The 18,342-nt window shown below is 35.5% G+C and overlaps 6 protein-coding genes across 6 annotated transcripts; 2 read left to right on the top strand and 4 right to left on the bottom strand.

The window, feature by feature from the left end:
- Positions 1 to 1,144: 1,144 nt before the first annotated feature.
- On the top strand, positions 1,145 to 2,794 carry LOC108978675 (diphthine methyl ester synthase). Its single transcript, XM_018949069.1, has 2 exons — positions 1,145 to 1,646; positions 1,712 to 2,794. The coding sequence occupies exons 1-2, from the start codon at positions 1,512 to 1,514 to the stop codon at positions 2,417 to 2,419; spliced, it is 843 nt and encodes a 280-aa protein (XP_018804614.1). The 5' UTR covers positions 1,145 to 1,511; the 3' UTR covers positions 2,420 to 2,794.
- Positions 2,795 to 2,799: 5 nt separating this feature from the next.
- Positions 2,800 to 4,001, bottom strand: LOC108978674 (COP9 signalosome complex subunit 6). Its single transcript, XM_018949068.1, has 2 exons — positions 3,558 to 4,001; positions 2,800 to 3,500 (listed from the first exon to the last, which is right to left on the bottom strand). Exons 1-2 carry the CDS (start codon positions 3,909 to 3,911, stop codon positions 2,856 to 2,858), a joined length of 999 nt encoding a protein of 332 aa, XP_018804613.1. The 5' UTR covers positions 3,912 to 4,001; the 3' UTR covers positions 2,800 to 2,855.
- Positions 4,002 to 4,606: 605 nt separating this feature from the next.
- LOC108978736 (probable oligoribonuclease) lies at positions 4,607 to 5,500 on the bottom strand. The gene has a single exon (XM_018949158.1). It carries the CDS (start codon positions 5,449 to 5,451, stop codon positions 4,777 to 4,779), a length of 675 nt encoding a protein of 224 aa, XP_018804703.1. The 5' UTR covers positions 5,452 to 5,500; the 3' UTR covers positions 4,607 to 4,776.
- Positions 5,501 to 6,968: 1,468 nt separating this feature from the next.
- LOC108978735 (dnaJ homolog subfamily C member 8) lies at positions 6,969 to 8,449 on the top strand. Its single transcript, XM_018949157.1, has 3 exons — positions 6,969 to 7,165; positions 7,443 to 7,763; positions 7,820 to 8,449. The coding sequence occupies exons 1-3, from the start codon at positions 7,103 to 7,105 to the stop codon at positions 8,192 to 8,194; spliced, it is 759 nt and encodes a 252-aa protein (XP_018804702.1). The 5' UTR covers positions 6,969 to 7,102; the 3' UTR covers positions 8,195 to 8,449.
- On the bottom strand, positions 8,421 to 12,705 carry LOC108978734 (helicase SKI2W). Its single transcript, XM_018949156.1, has 7 exons — positions 11,108 to 12,705; positions 10,324 to 11,043; positions 10,085 to 10,267; positions 9,451 to 10,030; positions 9,207 to 9,385; positions 9,015 to 9,146; positions 8,421 to 8,755 (listed from the first exon to the last, which is right to left on the bottom strand). The coding sequence occupies exons 1-7, from the start codon at positions 12,686 to 12,688 to the stop codon at positions 8,552 to 8,554; spliced, it is 3,579 nt and encodes a 1,192-aa protein (XP_018804701.1). The 5' UTR covers positions 12,689 to 12,705; the 3' UTR covers positions 8,421 to 8,551.
- Positions 12,706 to 14,295: 1,590 nt separating this feature from the next.
- LOC108978751 (lipid storage droplets surface-binding protein 1) lies at positions 14,296 to 17,664 on the bottom strand. Its single transcript, XM_018949190.1, has 7 exons — positions 17,446 to 17,664; positions 17,086 to 17,381; positions 16,827 to 17,031; positions 16,245 to 16,432; positions 14,963 to 15,153; positions 14,687 to 14,864; positions 14,296 to 14,626 (listed from the first exon to the last, which is right to left on the bottom strand). Exons 1-7 carry the CDS (start codon positions 17,447 to 17,449, stop codon positions 14,474 to 14,476), a joined length of 1,215 nt encoding a protein of 404 aa, XP_018804735.1. The 5' UTR covers positions 17,450 to 17,664; the 3' UTR covers positions 14,296 to 14,473.
- Positions 17,665 to 18,342: the final 678 nt, after the last annotated feature.

Below are 18,342 nucleotides of genomic sequence, written 5' to 3'. Positions count from 1 at the left end.
ACATGAAAATTCCGCGCCGCGCTTTAAAAAAAAGAACCATGGCAACCCTTTTCTTATTGTGCAAATGCAGAGAGTGATACCCATTTTATTCCCGAAATCTGGGGATGCTATTCTAAATCCCAACCAAATCATTTATACTGTTCGGAAAATATTTAAACACTGAAAAGCACGTACTAGAATTTAGAAGTTCAAGTATTGTCAACTAATTTTTCGTAAGTTAGTGACACAAAAATATATTCAGAAACCTTATCGGAAAATCGTAGATTTTATCGGGCTGAATGTCAACTTATAATGAAGTACATATGTATATTTATAATATTGGTTAGTCGAAAAAGTCTTTTCGTATTTCTAATCACTTTTAACATATTTTTTTATATTTATAATGATAAATAAATAAAGAAATACATATGTAGGTGCCAATTTGTTAGACCACTTTTTGTCATTTTTTCGGTAGATTAATGGCTTTCCATCAGTGTAAATCAAAATTTCCAGAACGGAAGCGAGCGAACCGTTGTTGTGCTACGTAAACTTCACACATTTCATTGGTGGCTTGCGTGGCATTATACAAAAATTTTAAAATATATCAAATTTCTTCATTATTTTCACTTATTTTTAAACGGCTGTAACTTTTTTTCAACTTCCCCAAATTAAATTTTTTTCTATAAATGGAGCTTAAAATATCACCTTTCCAACATTATTTGTTTCCAAATTATTACCAAGACTGGAATGAAAAAATTGATATCCTTACAGACTGTGGTCCAAATCCCTACCGCTAAATTTTAAGTATATGACGATTTATTTTTGCTCTTGTAATAGTATCGAGCACAATCGGAGGGCGCGGTTACAATCCCATTGCATCCATTTTTGCAATGAAAGTTTGGAAGATATAGTTTTTCAATTTGCCATACCTGTAACCTCTTGGAGGGCGAGGCCAGGTCCTACACTTCATTTCCAAAAATTGTTTTATTACAAATATACAAATATCCCTCCCTCCAGGTACTTTCCGCACATAGTTTATAAAATTCATACACGGAATATGTCTTATCGCCTTGTCAATTTATATCGTGTAGTGTAACCCCTTCTGTTTCATTAATTAATGGGTAAATGAATACCGTTACTTTAAAAATCTTGCAACTCTGACAGTGACATGCGATGAGCGAAATAGGGAAATGATTTTCCTGCAAGTGGAAGTTGAGCGTAATTGTTTAGATTTTTTATTCTCATTTTAGAAATATCAGCACGTGCATGATACAGAATCTATATACAAGTGTGCATTGTAACTCCAAGAACATTTACAAGGCTGAATTGCGAAAAATTTTACATACACAATATACAAGCCTGTAACTACTATTATAGTGCATGTACTTGTAAGCGCGGGAAAAGAGCAAAGTTGTGTGAGGTGTTCAAGTGTTTTTGCGGTTACATTGTGGGGATTATAGCATAATCCGCCTTGTATTAAGGATATTGGTTGACAATAGCTTTAGAATTAAATTTAAGGAAGCAGATTCAACATGTTCTACTTGATCGGATTAGGGCTTGGTGACCCGACTGACATCACAGTGAAAGGCCTTGAAATTGTAAAGCGCTGTGCACGAGTTTACCTAGAAATGTATACTTCCATACTTGGGTGTCCGCAAGAAGAACTGGTAAATGAATTTGTTTAATTAATTATATATATTTTTTAATGATTTGATATTTTGTAACTATATAGGAAACTTTCTATGGACGACCTCTTCTTTTAGCCGATCGGGATTTGGTAGAACAAGGTGCAGATGAGATATTATCGGGTGCTGGTGAGGAAGACGTGGCATTATTAGTAGTTGGTGACCCATTTGGTGCAACTACGCATACTGATTTTATACTCAGAGCCAAAGAAAAAAAAATACAATACAAGGTCGTTCATAACGCATCCATTATGAACGCTATAGGGTGCTGCGGTCTCCAACTTTATAAATTTGGTGAGACCGTGTCGATACCATACTGGGATGAAACATGGAAACCAGATAGCTTTTATGACAAAATTAAATTAAATAGGCTGCATAATATGCATACACTGTGTTTGCTGGACATCAAGGTTAAAGAGCCAACCCCAGAATCGTTAATGCGTCGACGAAAGGAATATCAACCACCACGTTTTATGACTGTGGCTGAAGCAACACAACAGTTAATGACGATTGTAGAAAAAAAAGATGCACTGGAACGCAATACGATTTTAAATGAATTGTCGCTCTGCGTTGGACTCGCTCGAGTTGGTCATGATAATCAATCTATAATTGTAAATACATTACGTGAAATGAGTCAAACTGATCTCGGTGGTCCTTTGCATTCATTAGTGATACCTGCGAAGGAAATGCACCCACTCGAAGTGGAATTTTTGCAGCAATATACGACATTGAAGTTGGAGGACTATAATCACTGAAAAAAAATGTTGGTACATAGAAGATTTTTGCAAGTTAAATTTGTTTACGTAAAGTACAGCATTGTGATTATATATTTTCAAATTAAAAATCTTTTCTTGTACCACAACTATCCGTGTGTAAAAATAATCGAAAGCAGATCCTCTTAAATGTAACTAAATATAAGAAAGTCAAATAATTGGATGCTATTAAATGGCATTTCACTTAGTTGTTTTTTATAATTATGTGTCGTATTTTACGACGACCAATGTTTTGCGTTTGTTTAAATTAATTTATGTAAGCCTAAACGTATTGAAAGCACTGTTTGAATAGAAGGAGTGTCTCCTATCTCTGTATATTGTAATTGAACAAAGAAAAATGATTTTCCCATAAAAGCATTGAATATTTGTTTCATATATGAAGATAATTTATTTTACAGCACAAAATACTCGGATTACTTTAAAAATATAAACCACGAGCTCGTCTTCCAGATCCTTGGCGATCATAAAGTACATTAAACTTGTTGACAAAATGGTTCATATCGTTGCAGCCTTTGGTCATTGCGCCCAAATAGCTAATAAGGGCGACATCGTTGCATTGAGTGTATAGTTCTTCCTGAAAAGCATGACCTTTCATAACAGGTAATCGATGACTTAAGGCATATGCATCGCGCAAAATTTCCTGATTTGCTGCCACTTTGCCACTTTCAACATCTTTAATATATTTTAAAACTATTTGTATACGTTTATTTAACATTTTAATAGCGCTATCTTGAGCCACTAAGTGTTCTGCTACCACAGATTTTTCTCCAGTTTCATTAGTAGACATACGAGCAACATGATCAATACCGATTCGCTCAGCTTCTTCTGTAGCCAATGTGTAAGTTAGTGGAACAAACAACATTGTAGCTTCTCCCCCTACCAATTCGATAGTGGATTCATATAACTTTAACGGGAGTTGGTCAACACTACGTGACAATGGGTTCAATTGCAGTAAGATGGGACATTCGTTTATCTCTGCCATTTGCTTTTGAATTTGAATGTCAAGGAGTGTGGGAGCTTCATCTGTAGTATACCAGCCAATAAAGTCTAGATCACTGAAAACCTAATAAAAAACTATATTTGAAAAAATCTTTGCTGATTTGCCATTTTTAACATATACCTGTTTGAACTGTTGCTCCTTTGTTTGGTAGTATTCTCGGTTGATAACTACGTCTGCCCCCACCCTGTCAACTCTTAATTCAAAGGAATTCATCACTTCTATATTGCGACCTTTTTGTTTTCCTATCAAAGCACCAAATACTTGACAAGTTTCACCCGCTTGAGCACGAATACGGGTCCAGTGCTCGGAAATATTCAATATAACCAATGGATGGAGCGAGGCGGTGACAGAAGGTGTTGTTCCCGCACCTGCCATTATGCTGGTATTTGATGCTAGAACTCTACATTTGGGATGATGACTGCATGATGGTGCAAGATTTAAATTAGCTTCCGAATCAACGTCCATTCGCTCCATTTTACTGTAGTTTATATTTTATTCGTAGAATATATTTGCAAATTTGTTTCTCGCTTAGGGTAGCCAACTCCACATTTCAATTAATCTGTTCGAAATTTTATGAATATTCCCAACAATTATTGCCAATCAACTCTAAGGATTTATTGTTTGACAAACTACTATCAATGGCAATATATTTGGAAGCGCAGTTAGTATCTTGGCTAAATCATTAATAGCGTGGTGTTGTGATTTTCATGAACTTTTAAAGTTCGCTAACTTTTAATGAGAAAATCAAAAAATTCAATGCCCGATTTCAATGGCAAATTATCTTTTTGAATTACTTCCATTTTGTTCTTTATCTTAAACGACGTTATTATAACAATTAGAGTTAAAAATTATCTATACGTATATGTTAAAGACATACCTACTATTTCTTAGTTTCCTCGTATTTTGTGATATTTCTTTATTTGAAACCTACATAAACAAACAAACAAACAATATAAGAAAGAAACATCAACGCCGACGGAAACTCTACAGTCTGAATTTTTATAATTATGAATTAATGTTGAAATTTCCAAATTAAGTTCATTGGCAACAACTGTTAAAAAAATAAAAAACGAAATGTCTAGATAAAAATAAGCAGTTGGTTATCATGATAACAACTATTGATTGTGAAGACAAAGTAATGGGTAATACAAGAATTTGGCCAGAAGCAATATATTTCCACTAATTTATTATTTCGATTGCAATTTTTAAGTTGAGCTTGACACAGTCAAACATTTCTAATACAATTTTCACAATGTGTGATTGTTTTTTTATTGATACCCAAATGATTACGCTTAATACAAAGCTAAATTAAAAATATTGGAGATTGTACGAACTATGACTATATAGTTTTAAAAAAATTATCTCGGTAATATTTTAATTCTTCAATACTATCTTGTAAGTCTTCTAAGCTTCGATGCAGTAAACGTTTTTCGGGAGCCGATTTTATTAAGTCGGATCTCCATCGACGGCACAATTCCTTTATACTTGAGATATCGATAACACGGTAATGCAGGTAAATATCAACGGATGGCATGTGGTGGCGTAGAAATAGCCTGTCCATATATATAGAATTACCAGCTAATGGACATTTACCCTCAGGAACATGTTTCTGTAGGTAATCCAAAAGTATCTTCTCCGCACGCTCTGGTGTTATATCTGATTCGAAGCACTTTTTAACTAAACCGGATTCGTTATGCTGCTTCATGCACCACTCGTTCATTTGCTCGAAAACTTCTTTTGGATGTTTAATAGCAAAGCACAAACCCTCTGTTAAAACTTTTAAATCCTTGTCGGTAATCAAACAAGCTACTTCGATTATTTTGTCCGAAATCGAGTTTAATCCAGTCATCTCGAGATCCATCCATACAATTGAGGATTTGTCAGCTAACAATCTGGGAACGGTCTCCATATTCACAAACAATTTTGAAAGTTTTGAGTGATGATTTTCGCATTGAAATTTTGAAACCCTTGACGTTAACGAAGAAATACATCCACGTGAAATGAATTTTAGCATTTTAAGAATTTAATCAATGCAGTGTTACGAAATATGTATGAAAAAGACTTGAAAAAATGTCAGTTTGGATAGTTGCCAATTAAACCAACCAATTTATTCATATTCAATAATGACAGATAATGACCGACATGATAAAAACTATGACGTCAGGAAAGGAAGATTTGCATGTAATTTGTGAAAAAAAATCTCTTGAACGCGAACACTGAAATTTACTATAAAAGTTGGCACAATTTTATCACATTTTTTATGAAATACCAATATTCATAATCAGATAAGCGCAGGCTTTTCCTCGTCAGTCGGGTCTACGTAATCGGTACGGACGCGGATTTTTTATCCAGCCATGGAATATCACCTCAGCTACTACTACAACAACAACAACAACGATAAGCATAACTTTTTTTTCAAAACAAAATATCTTTAGGCAATTAATTGTTTTATTCCTGGATAATAATGAGGATGGAGTCATGTGTAGAAGTTCACGCAAGTGAGGAAAGTTTTCTGATCGCCATTCACTTGGGAGTGGCCAGAAACGATTCTTTTACATATGACTCAAGCAGCTCACGACTTCCAGTCTTTGACCAAGTATCCTCTGGGTAGCCTAAGAACATCCGTTTGAAGGCGAGCTAAAGTGAGAAGGCGAAACATTCCCTGCATAGGGTTGTGCGCTGGGTTTGGGACCCGCCACGTAAAAAAACCCCCCAATGAAAACGCAACAGCTTCGGATGAGAGACCCCACTTTTGATGACGACTATGGCAAACGAAATAAGGACTACGAATTGAGGGCATGCACCTGGAATGTCCGGTTCCTTAATTGGGAAGGTGCCGCTGCCCAGCTGGTTGATGTCCTCGTAAAAATAAATGCTGACATCACCGTCGTCCAAGAAATGCGATGAACGGGACAAGGACAGAGGCGAGTAGGTCCTTGTTTCATTTACTACAGTGGCCGTATAAAGGAGCGCAAGTTTGGTGTGGGATTCGTGGTGGGAGAGAGACTCCATCGCCGAGTACTATCGTTCACCCTGGTGAATGAACTCTTGCCACAATCCGTACCAAAGCGAGGTTCTTCAACAAATCGCTGATTTGCGCCCACGCCCCGACGGAAGAGAAGGACGATGTGACCAAAGATGAATTTTGGATTGTTAACTCGGCTACAATCGCGTAAGCGGTGACTACGCCAATCAAGAAGAAGAGAATAATAAATAAAGCTTTATAGATATACTCTTCAAGTTATTTATCGGTTAATCACCTGTTAGTTACCCAAAAGCGCAACCAGAGATTGCTGCTAAAATGTTGAAGAATCTCTAAAGGCCCAGTTGACAATTCTAATAGATACTCTTGTTTACGTAGGATCTCTTACACAAGGACCTTATGAGTTGCAGGGTGTATATGTCTCATTTTTTGTGCTAATTCTTTGAATATAATGAAGTTTGGGTAGGCCAATGAATTTTAAAATGTTTTTAAACTTCGTCCTCACCCTGCGTTATTATGACATTTGGTGTACGGATTTTGTGGTAAATAAGAAATTTTATACTGTAAGATTAATTATATGCAAGTGCTTTCTTCGTTGAAATATAATAACAAAAGGATTTAAAGGCAGATTGTCAGTAAATGCGTCCTTAATATTTTGTGATACCTAATTGTATAAATAAAAATGTCTTTTAATGAACGCCCCACCACATCAAAGGATACTTCATTTGACTCTTTTTATACGGAGGTAAGTATATGCTTGTAAAAAGCGGCAGCTGAATACCTATGCTACATGCGCTCTTGAAACATAGTAGCAGGAACAAGGTTGACAACAAACAGGATTGTTGGATATTCACTATTATTGTTTCATATTCCTAAATATGTAAACAAATAATTCAAGAATAGTAGAGCTTGAGAGGAAAACAGTAATGAGAATTGAAGGACTTAACGACCTCATAGAATATCATATATCTTTGTAAACAGAGATTAACATAAAATTAATAATATTTTGGACATTTCCGCAGGTTAAAGAAATAGAAAAACGCGATTCTGTTCTAACCTCTTCTCAACAAATTGATCGTTTACTTCGTCCAGGTTCAACATACTTCAATCTCAATCCATTCGAGGTACTACAGATAGAGCCTAGTGCTACTGTTGAAGAAATAAAGAAACGTTACCGCACACTCTCCATACTGGTACATCCGGATAAGAATCAGGATAATAAAGATCGTGCCCAGACTGCTTTTGACATTATAAATCGAGCTTGGAAGACACTGGAAAATGATGTCACGCGAAAAAAATGTCTCGATGTTTACGAGGAAGCGAAAGAAAGAACGGATCACATGGTTACAATATATATTTTTTGTAAAAAATCATATTTAAAACTATTTCCGAATTGCAGATTGCAGAGAAAAAAAAGAAGCTTCGAAAAGAGAGTAAAGGTTTTGAAAACATCCCTGAAGATGACCCTGATAAATATAAACATGCCATATATGTGATGGTTATGAAATTGTTTGCTGATATGGAACGGCGTCGGCAACAATTGGATCAACGAGATCAAGAAGAGCGCAAACGTAAACGCGAAACCGCAATTGAGGAGGAAGAAAAAAGAAAAGCTGATTTAGAATGGCAGAAGAACTTTGAAGAGTCGCGCCAAAGTCGTGTAAATAGTTGGCATGATTTTCAGTCCGGTGCCAGCAAATCTAAGAAATCAAAAAAACAAAAGCGTATGCATGGAATGATTGTTCCTCCCAAGTTTAAGCCTGAATCACGATAAGCCCATACGCACATGCATATCTATAGCAACAAACTTTATATCATTATTTTTTATACTTCAAATTAAGTTCATAAATCAAATAACGCGGATACTATATGTGAAGGCTGAGAATATGTTAAATATAACATGCCTTTAAATGAGAAATAAGTATTCGAGGTTCGGTTAAGTTGTCATTTAGTTGCCGCTCATTATGCATATGTAACTAAAATTAATAAAATTGACATTATTACATTTTGTAAAATACAGCCAAATGGATATATTTTAGAGCAACAAATTATTTATAAAATATGAGTTTTTTTTTTTTTATTATTACTTAGATCGTTGATATAGCCCGAACACCTCGCGTTCCGTTGGGAATCACAATGCTGTATACAAGCTGGCAGTAAACACTATGTCTCTTTTAATGGCAGTTGATGCTTCTTCCATTTTGCTTTGCAAGGCGGGATTACCTATTCGTATGGCTGCAGTTTTGACATCACGTAAGGTTTCATCCAATTGCTGTATACACCGTACAATTATGCCTTCTTGAACTTCTGTTAACTTCATTATTTCCGCAAACGGCTAATAGAAGTTATAATTAAAAATTAAAAACTTTTGGAAATTTCGTGGTTATAAAAAACTTATAATCAGTTTCTGAAAAATATATTTCCAGTCACTAACTTAAATAACCAGATATTAATATTTGCGAAAGGCAATAGAAATTATAGAAATTTAAAAAATTTGAGTGAATTTAATTACAATGATGATTCGAAAATGATCTGTTAAATAATTTAAGTTATAGATTGCATACATATAGACATAGGACATTGTAATTAATCACCTTGTTGCGTGCCCATTCGTATACTACTTCGAGCAATCCAAAGTTCAGCCGATTTTCGGTTTCTATAATTGTCTTGTTTCTTAGTTCTTCGGCTAAAATAGTGTCGTTGATATCTTCGAACTCTTTAACGCACTATATAAAAAATATTGCAATTGTAGGAAAATATATCAATTTAATAGTAACTACTCTGACTTTTTTTAACTTTTCTGGAATCACCGGCTCCCCTTGGATTTTTCCTTGAAATACTAAACTCGAGAGTAATGCGGCGATTTCAGCAGGTTCAAGATCATTGAACATGTTACATAGTATTAGTTCAGTTATTAACAGCTCGTTCTGTCCCATTTCACAAGCTACTTTTCCTTTCAGCGTGACTACAATAATAAATACATTCATATATTTAGAACTATTTATATTTTTATAGTTTAATACTACTCACCCTCGTCCAAATCATCAATGTATTTTAGTGCGCGTAATACTTCCAATTTATTGCAATAATCTGGATAAAGTGAGAGGTTTTTAGTAGAGTTCTTAAATTTCAATTCCTCAATACGTCGTTCCAACACTTTACGCTCGTAAACCGTGGCGAATTCTTGTTCAAACCCAGCAATATTTGTATGGGGTAGCAATGTCAGTAGCTGTTTCCACAAATATTCTGTATAGCGAATTTGAACCAACTCATTTTCTTCACTTATATTAACATCTTTGGAGAGGTTAATACACTTAACCGCATCGGTGTTGTCAATGTAGTTTTGATTAAGTTGTTGTAATTCACTCACCGCCTTAACGACAGTTGCGCCCGGTGGGGAGTCCTTAAAACGTTCGATTTGCCGTTGTTCCCAATTGCGAATTATAATATCCCCATCAACTTTAATTGTGCTTTTTGTAATTTCAACTATATCAGCGGCTTTTGCATCAATTACACAATGGCCACCAATGCCTTCGGGCTGAAATAACTTGTTCTGTGGGGTCAGCGAAACTATTTTATAGTACATTTCTCCTCGATGAAGGTTGTTATCCTATAAAGAAAGTGTTATAAAGTGTGATAATTCGGAGGAAAATGTACAGTATACCTTTGGATCACTTGAAGAGAATTGGTGGTCAAGCACCAATAATCTATAGACAGTATCTTTCCCTGGAGCAGACTTTATGGCAAGTAATATACCCAATTTGTTGTAGTGTCTGCCTTGGGTAACCACAAGTATGCGGCCAACCTTCAGCTCTTTCGCTATTTTAGGTTGAGATAGTAAATATTTCTATAGAAAAAGGCAATTTTAATAACAGAAATGAAGAATATCTTAGGGAATCTTACCATGATACGCTGCTTTTCAATAGTATATTCTTGGGCGAGATCATAAAAGCGACACAGAGGCTGTAGTTGTTCTCCCAGCTCGGGTAGTTGAGAGAATTTATCAAGCGCAACTTCCAGTTGCTTCTGCTGCATTGGTAATTGCAGTTTTTGATTAAATTCTTTGAAAGTAAACTGTATTATGTCCTCAACTTTAATGCTCTCAATGCGTAAACAAGTAAGAATTACGGCATATCGCAATATGAATTGTGATTGCAATTTTTCTGGTTGTCCAAGTATCATGGAGCGTAGATCTATGGAAGGCGGGACTTGAGATTTACACAATAGTATAACAGTACCATTTTCATCATGACCACGTCGTCCGGCACGTCCAGCCATTTGAATATATTCACCAGGTTTTAGATTACGCACTTCAAGTCCGTCATATTTACGATGTGAGTCAAAGATCACAGTACGCGCTGGCATGTTAACACCCATAGCAAATGTTTCCGTAGCGAATAGTAGTTTAACTAAACCCGACTGGAAAAGCATTTCTACGATTTCCTTCAGTATGGGTAATATACCACTATGATGAACGCCGATTCCGCGTTCCAATGAATCCTTCATGGATAGCACTTGTGGTAGTTGGCGATCTGGTGGTTTTAGTTTTTGTAAGCATTGTTGGAAAAATTTCTGTACAGAACCTTTTTCACGTGCAGTATTTAAGTCAACTGATTGTAATGCCTAGAAGTAAATAACATGTGCAATTTTCAAAAATATAGGCAATATGTTAGATGAATTATCGTACCTGTAAATTAATATCGCAGCGATTACGTGATAATGTGAATGCTACTACAGGCATTTTGTTATTACGCTTCAAAAAGTCTATTAGACCAATCCACATGTTCTGATCCTGTTTAGCGCTAACGAAATTTTTTGCTGACCGCACACTTTGTCCCCCTTTTGATTTGGCCTGCATATCTTTTTTGCGTTCTACCGCCTTTACATAATTTTCTTGCATAAATTTACCATTCCCGTCAACCAGTAGAAATATATCATCTTTGCTTTTACCACCACATCCAGTATAAATATAATGCATTAGAGGAACAGGCCGTTTAAGTGTACTTATTACAAACACTTTCCTTTTCTTGGTACTGCCAACCCAGTCCGCTAATTCCATTGTATTGGGCACCGTAGCGCTTAGCATTATTATATTAACATGATCTGGAAGTAATATTATTACCTCTTCCCATACGTGGCCACGCTCTGGGTTGTTTATATAATGCACTTCATCGAAAATCACATATTCGAGATCTCTGGTTATTTCACTCCCACAGTAAAGCATGGACCGAAGAATCTCAGTAGTCATAATAAGACAAGAAGCAGTGGGATCAATCTGCAGGTCACCCGTAATTAATCCAACGTCCTTAAAAGTTTTTTTAAAGTCTCTGTATTTTTGATTGGATAATGCTTTTATTGGAGAGGTGTAAATTGTACGAGTTAAATCGCGCTGTGATAAGGCTATTGCATACTCCGCTACAACTGTTTTACCAGCCGATGTGTGTGCTGCAACAAACACATACTGCCGCTCTTCTAATTTAAGAATAGCTTGCTTTTGGAACACATCCAACTCAAAGGGGTAAGTCATTGCGGGACATGGAATTTTCTTTTTGAAGTCCGTAATAGGATGTGATATGTCAACCATTTCCGCCCATTCGCTGCTAAAAGTGGATTTCGAGTTTGTATTTGAAATTTCCAAAACTGGTTTAAGATCTGGTCCCATAATATGCTCCTCTACATCTTTAAATTCTGTTGAATAGTTGAATGTATCTGCGCTATGCACTTCCGTTGGTTCTTCAGTCAACTTTAACCATTCCTTCACATCCATGTCGTTTTCCAAATTTTCTAAGAGATTTATATTTTCATTATTTCTTAAATTTGCAACATCTGAATTTGACTGTATTCTATTTTCTTCGAATATATAGCCTTTGGGGAAACCTGGTGGCACTGTCAGCAGTTCTAATCCAAAATCGAATTCAACACCTAGCTTTTTTATTTCTCCAGGTGGTTCATCAAATCCACCCGGCCAGAATGGAAAATTCATCGATGAACCTCGAATTGACTCTTCCAACAGTCCAGGTTCGCGACGCATTGAGGTAGAATTGCTTGCGTTGGCATCGACATCTTCCAAATCTATCTCATCATACTCAATTATCGCACCAGTGATATAGTCACGACGTGGCACTAATTTGGTGCTGGCAGAACCTTTCGGTAAATGTAGCAAGCGTGTTTCATTGTAACGTCGCGGTATTGTGTCCGGTAAAGGATTATTTATTGGTAATTCCGGACAAATAATATAGCTCTGTAATTTTTTTATATTCTCATCCATTCTACTCGTTAACCTGGTTGACATACATATACGTATGTATTTACGAATGTCATGTGGAAACATATTCAACGATTACACTATGCGACAGCATTATGAAAAAGATAGTACATCTAATGTACTTCGAAAACGCTAACTAGCAATGGATAGCATGAAATATATTTAGAATCAATTGCTAAACATTAGCAAATTGCAAATGTTGCCCGCAAAACATTACCGCAACTTTTCAAATTATTATCATTACGTAAAAATTACAGCTAAGAAAATAATATAGCTTTTAAACTGTTCACTTGACTTTATACAGCATTCAATTGTAAGATATGTTAATAAAATATAATTTCATTCGGTACAATACGGCAAAAAAACTAAGTCTTGGCGATATTGGCAGTCTTAGATCTCAAAGAGAACTAAATTGCATAATGATCAAAAAGATACAAGTTTTACTATTTTTTAGTCACATAAACTACATAATTATTATGTCAATTAAGAATTCTATCAGTGTTAGATTCAGGTACAGTGCAACTTCTTTTGAGCCACACAGGCACTGTTGCCGACCAACAGTTGTTGTTGTAACGGTTATTTAGTTCCCGTTAGGATGGTAAGGTTCAGATAAGTTTATAACGAAGTCATCCACTGGTAGGCCCAGGAAACGTGCTGTTTCGTTGTTAACAACTGCCAAATTTATTGCCATTGAAGTTGAAAAATTTTTTGATGAAATGTTTTGCGAAATTTGCGAGAACTTTGATGATGAAGACTATTAGGCGAATGGAAAACATGGAAAGAATAGTTTTCTTGAAAAATTGTTTTTGCACACTCTTCCTTTTCTTCAAGCCTTCCTGTTCTTTTAACCACTCCCTAAAATACTTTGAGAGGTCAGGCGAGCGTTCCTCACTACAAAAATTTAAGCTTTCACTTACCTGCATTCAATATCATTTTGTTTGCTTATTGCGGAGGCTTTATGAATTTTATCGTTAAGAAAGTTTGAATAGTATAATATTAACTATTATTTAATTTAAAACCGAAGTAGTTTCTTTTTCATTTGATATAGCAAATACCAATTCCTGGCACTTTCCATCTTATTTCAATAATTTCAATTACAGTTAGATCTTAAATTTTCGCACATTGAGTACATGATTGCCATTAACGATTATTTTTACAAGTAAGTTAGTACAAATAGCAAGCAAGAAAGTGTGCAATTTTAGAACTTTTGTTTACCAACAAAACTATCAAAGCCATCAACTGAAACTATCAATTTTGGCGGCAACGCTTCTCAGAACCTTTGGCGTAAGAGCATAGCGCTTGTGTTGTTTACAGTAACTAAAAATATTCATATTTTTAGCAACTTTCGGTCGATGAACTTAATTAAATTTTTGGCGATGAAGCTGCATCAAGGACCAGTGTTAATCAATAGGAATCGTACATCACTCCAGTCATTATATTGCCGAATGCGTCGGAAAAAAGAGAATACATATTATGACGTACACTGGTGATAGAACAAAATTGAATCGTCGATAAACGACTTTTATTTAACAATCCGGTGGTTGAACTGAAGAGGAAGTTACAAGGTGGACGATTTGTCGAGAAATCCGTTACAAAATAAAGAAATCAAATTTGCCCAATAAGGATACCCCGTGCTAAGAGTGGCACAGTGCATACTTCGATTTATTAAGACGCCTAATTTAATTTACGGCTTTTTATGTTACCTTATGTATTAGTACGAATATGAAAGCAAAAATAAAAGTCGATGATTAGAAACAAAAATACGACAGCAATAATAAATTCTATTTCTCAGTAGACGCCATTTATATGTGGAACAGGAACACTATTGTCCTGTGGTTCGATTCGTCGTCTTGAATTGGACGAGGATGCGTTGGATGTGATAGCAGTGACAGTTACCTTTTCCGCCTCTATGCGACCAGATAGAAAAGTGGCTAAGCGTTCCTACATAGATAATCAAAATTGTAAATACTTCCCGTAAATTTCTGTGGATTTATATGTTACCAAATAGCTATTAGTGATGATTTGAAGACCTCCATAGAAGGTCAAGGCGCGCTTAATTAGTGATTCAGCTTCTTGCTTGGACAAATTTTTAACCTTATCCAATTTCGTAATGCTAATAATGCGGTTATTCAGAATTATAATGTGATGAACGACCTCAGTGGTGGTGTGGGATAACTTTCTGAAAAGTAGTAGCGAAAAAGGGAAAATAATAATGAGTACAAATTATATTTTTTTCCCTTTTTTGAAAACGCATCAAATTGAATTATTGTATATTACTTTGGGATGGTCGAAGCGATGTTTGCACTAAAATTCACAAGATGCACCAAACGTCGAGCTGACTCCCGTGTCAATAAGACAATTAACTGTTCCAAACTGACTGGCCTGGCTTGGTTTTCTGGCTCGTCTTCACTCAGATAATCCCAAAGTTCTTTGGCTTTTTGTAGAGCCAACTTTGGATCCGTAGCAATCTGCAAAGGTGACAAGAAAGTACAGTTTTGAAGAAAAAATAAAATAAATGAAATTGGAAAATTACATTGATCGTTTTTGAAGAGTTTCAAGCAATACTTCATTGGCGATGTGAGAGAAATCAAGTTTTACAGACTTGTTTTATTAAAAATATTAATAAAATATAAATAACCCTACCACTTGCAAACGCAAATTATCAAAATATGTCAAATATTGTCCAAATGTGTCAAATATTTCAAAAAATATGTAAAATATTCTTGTTTTGCCCGCATTTCAGTTTTGGCAACGTTGGCTACACTTCCTGAGTAAGTTCTTTTGTTTAAATTTTTTCATCTTGTCACATTGCAATATGAAGTGGTTGGTTGGCATAGGATGTTCAATATTTCTGCGCTTTTCTACCTTTGAAACAGCTTAAAATATTAATCATAAAAAGCTACAAAATTTGCATTTGTATGCAAGAAGTTATGAAGTAGTTTTGCATTTAAAAACTTTAGTTTTCAAAATTATTATTTACAATAAATTTTTAATTTATTGCAGATAAGAGAATGACATATTTAAAAAGTACTTGACTCAAACCCGTTATACAATTTGTAAATTAGAAAGCCAAATTTTTTAAAAAATCGCTTTTAAGAGTTCGAAACCTTGGATGAAGTGTACAGTAGGTTGTACTTACAAAAGGTGGGGACAAAATTCGTATGAGTGTTATGAATGATATGAAAAAATTGATTTATTATATCTCGAATTGGACGATCTAAGTCATCTGATATGTAAAAATTGAAAACAGAAATGGCTAAATGTTCAGAGAATATAAACTATTCATGTGTTAATCACTTAAGTGAGGGCGGGCGGTTTGAAAACAGTTAAATGGGCAAACAATTTTAATATAAAAAAATTATTTCATGGCGCCTGTCGTACGTTCAATATTTATTGTGGTATATGGAGATCCATATTGGTGACTGGTGGATCACGTGTAAATGTAACATGCCGTATTTTGACATTTGACACTAGGAGATCTCTTCTTCTTCATGGCCTGGTAGGGTTAGTCGGGAATAAGTGAGATTTCTTGCAAGAGGAATTATATTTGAACGCTTACCAACTCGGCTGCATAGATAAGGATATTAATGGCTTCTCTGCTTTGTTTCTTTAAGGCTCTTGCTTCGGCGAGAGTGCGCTGGGTTAGGCGACGCTTAAGCTTGCGTGAGAATCGCTGACCGTGATGTATTGCCTTAATGGCGCCTTTCTCGTTTTCAGCGATAGCACTCTTATCTTCATCGGCTGGTGCTGAAATGCATATATATATGTATATAATTATATTATAATATTATTGTGTACCATCTAGTTTTTAGGGTACGCGTTCTATAGAATAGTTTAACATTCATTAGTTGCACAAGAGATCATCTTTCACTTTAACGAATCCTCTTGAAACATTTTGGAGAGATTCGCTTATCAGTTTAGAGATTTCTTTCTTTTTTGATTTTTCGCTCGAAATAAATTACATTTATGAAGTTAATCAAATAGCAAAACATGATAACCTCGACATTTAATTTAAATAGGTGCACACATATGTATGGTTGCTTACAGTGTGTGCAAAATGAATGTTTATTAATTAATTTTATATTGGAAGTAATGTGATTTCAAGAAAACGCAAAAATTGTTAACGAAAAAATTGTCTTACCATCCGTTTGATCGCCTGGCAGAGGCACTAAGTATTTATCAACGAATTTGTCCCCAACAGTGAAGGCTTCGTCCAGCCGTTCTGCTGCATATGCCGTTAGTGAACTTTCCAACACAGTGCTGCCGATCTGTTTGACGGAATCGGCGCGCTTCAACACCGGACGCACGAGATGGTCCGACATGTATTCCTTTGTATTCCAATACATCTTCAAAAACTCTTTTCATGAAATATTTTAACATTGAATTGAATTAATCATTACCATTTCCGGTGGCAAATAAACGAGTGGTATACGCTGTTCCAATAAGTCCAAACTTTTACACATAACGCCATCTAGATGTTTTAGGGGCGCTTCGAAAAGTTTGACTGCCGGCTGCACTGACTCATAGGCGGCGAAAATTGTAGATTCAGCGGTTTCAAAATACCAATTAAATAGCCGATTAGTGTGTTTAACTTTGCCATACAGATCCTCGATACGCTTAAAACTTGTCTCGACCAATGGAATGCTGACAATTCTGTCGACAGATTCTAAGTGCAGTTTGCTGATCGGTGCATTAGCTTTGAAAGGAAATTATTGAAAGGTTTTGCAAATACATTTATGTTCCATTTGTTTACAACTAACCCATTATGAAAACAGTTGTATATTGGTTTGTTTTTTATCTCCACGACAGATTTAACACACTAATTCTTTGCAGAATTCTTTATTTGCCACTTTCCGTTTTCAATCGTATATTTCTATTGACATCCGCCCGAAAATGAATCTGTGTATTTCCACATGAAGACTAAGAGTCGACTGCTTGACACTGTGACTGCAAGTCGCTGATATTTTATATGAAATAACATTTTCGATCGTTGCTCATTTTTCGAGAAGTTGAACTAAACAGTAATCTTTAAAGAATTGACCTTTAAAGTCTGACAACGACGGCGTTCACATCGTAATGCTGATAACAAAGCAGCTTAATACGATCATGCACTCATATTTTCTTTCCCCTGAGTACGAAAAACTTTCATATATACTTACATATGTGTGTAGGTATTTAAACGCGCATAGAAGGATGTCCTATCGCGGTGACTGATCGCGCATAGGCTGCTATCTTCTCACTTTAAACTCTCCCGGCGTGTGTTTAATAATCTGCAGAAGTCGGACACGAATGGAATGTGTGTTTGTCTGTCGCAAGCGAGCTTACGCCGTCAACTCAAAGTTCACTTGCTATAAATTAAGAACCGATGCATTAGTAACTCATCCACTTAAAACTACACTATAACAGTGAGTTAAATGTTATCATTTAGGCAAAAATGTGAAATGCTTTTTTCGAATTTAAGATTATTGGAGTGTTCGATGAATTTTATGAAGCACAATTAGAAGCCCATAAGGTGTGGGTGTGGGTGGGTACCATAAGGTTTTTAATACTATTCTGTTTCGTATATGTCAGATTAATCTTTCCATCATAAATAGAAGAAGAAAAAAAAACAACTATGGATCTTACCGAGATTTTCCTCCCTCCAAGAGTATTTTGAA

The sequence above is a fragment of the Bactrocera latifrons genome, unplaced genomic scaffold (assembly GCF_001853355.1).
Source record: "Bactrocera latifrons isolate USDA-ARS-PBARC rearing strain unplaced genomic scaffold, ASM185335v1 scaffold_126, whole genome shotgun sequence".
NCBI lineage: Eukaryota > Metazoa > Arthropoda > Insecta > Diptera > Tephritidae > Bactrocera > Bactrocera latifrons.
Note: the sequence above shows the minus strand (reverse complement) of the source record. Positions and strands in the feature narration are given on the sequence as shown.

Excerpts from the sequence above, each read along its gene's own strand:
- LOC108978674 (XM_018949068.1), bottom strand. The coding sequence starts at position 3,911 with ATGGAGCGAATGGACGTTGATTCGGAAGCTAATTTAAATCTTGCACCA. Across the intron at positions 3,501-3,557 it reads AGGAGCAACAGTTCAAACAG|GTTTTCAGTGATCTAGACTT; the intron begins GTATATGTTAAA and ends GTTTTTTATTAG.
- LOC108978736 (XM_018949158.1), bottom strand. The coding sequence starts at position 5,451 with ATGCTAAAATTCATTTCACGTGGATGTATTTCTTCGTTAACGTCAAGG.
- LOC108978734 (XM_018949156.1), bottom strand. The coding sequence starts at position 12,688 with ATGGATGAGAATATAAAAAAATTACAGAGCTATATTATTTGTCCGGAA. Across the intron at positions 11,044-11,107 it reads GCTGCGATATTAATTTACAG|GCATTACAATCAGTTGACTT; the intron begins GTACGATAATTC and ends ATTTACTTCTAG. Across the intron at positions 9,147-9,206 it reads TTCCAGAAAAGTTAAAAAAA|TGCGTTAAAGAGTTCGAAGA; the intron begins GTCAGAGTAGTT and ends TTTTTTATATAG.
- LOC108978751 (XM_018949190.1), bottom strand. Across the intron at positions 16,433-16,826 it reads GCCAGGCGATCAAACGGATG|CACCAGCCGATGAAGATAAG; the intron begins GTAAGACAATTT and ends TATGCATTTCAG. Across the intron at positions 15,154-16,244 it reads TTATCTATGCAGCCGAGTTG|ATTGCTACGGATCCAAAGTT; the intron begins GTAAGCGTTCAA and ends TCACCTTTGCAG.
- LOC108978675 (XM_018949069.1), top strand. The coding sequence starts at position 1,512 with ATGTTCTACTTGATCGGATTAGGGCTTGGTGACCCGACTGACATCACA. Across the intron at positions 1,647-1,711 it reads GGTGTCCGCAAGAAGAACTG|GAAACTTTCTATGGACGACC; the intron begins GTAAATGAATTT and ends GTAACTATATAG.
- LOC108978735 (XM_018949157.1), top strand. The coding sequence starts at position 7,103 with ATGTCTTTTAATGAACGCCCCACCACATCAAAGGATACTTCATTTGAC. Across the intron at positions 7,166-7,442 it reads TTGACTCTTTTTATACGGAG|GTTAAAGAAATAGAAAAACG; the intron begins GTAAGTATATGC and ends ACATTTCCGCAG. Across the intron at positions 7,764-7,819 it reads AAGAAAGAACGGATCACATG|ATTGCAGAGAAAAAAAAGAA; the intron begins GTTACAATATAT and ends TCCGAATTGCAG.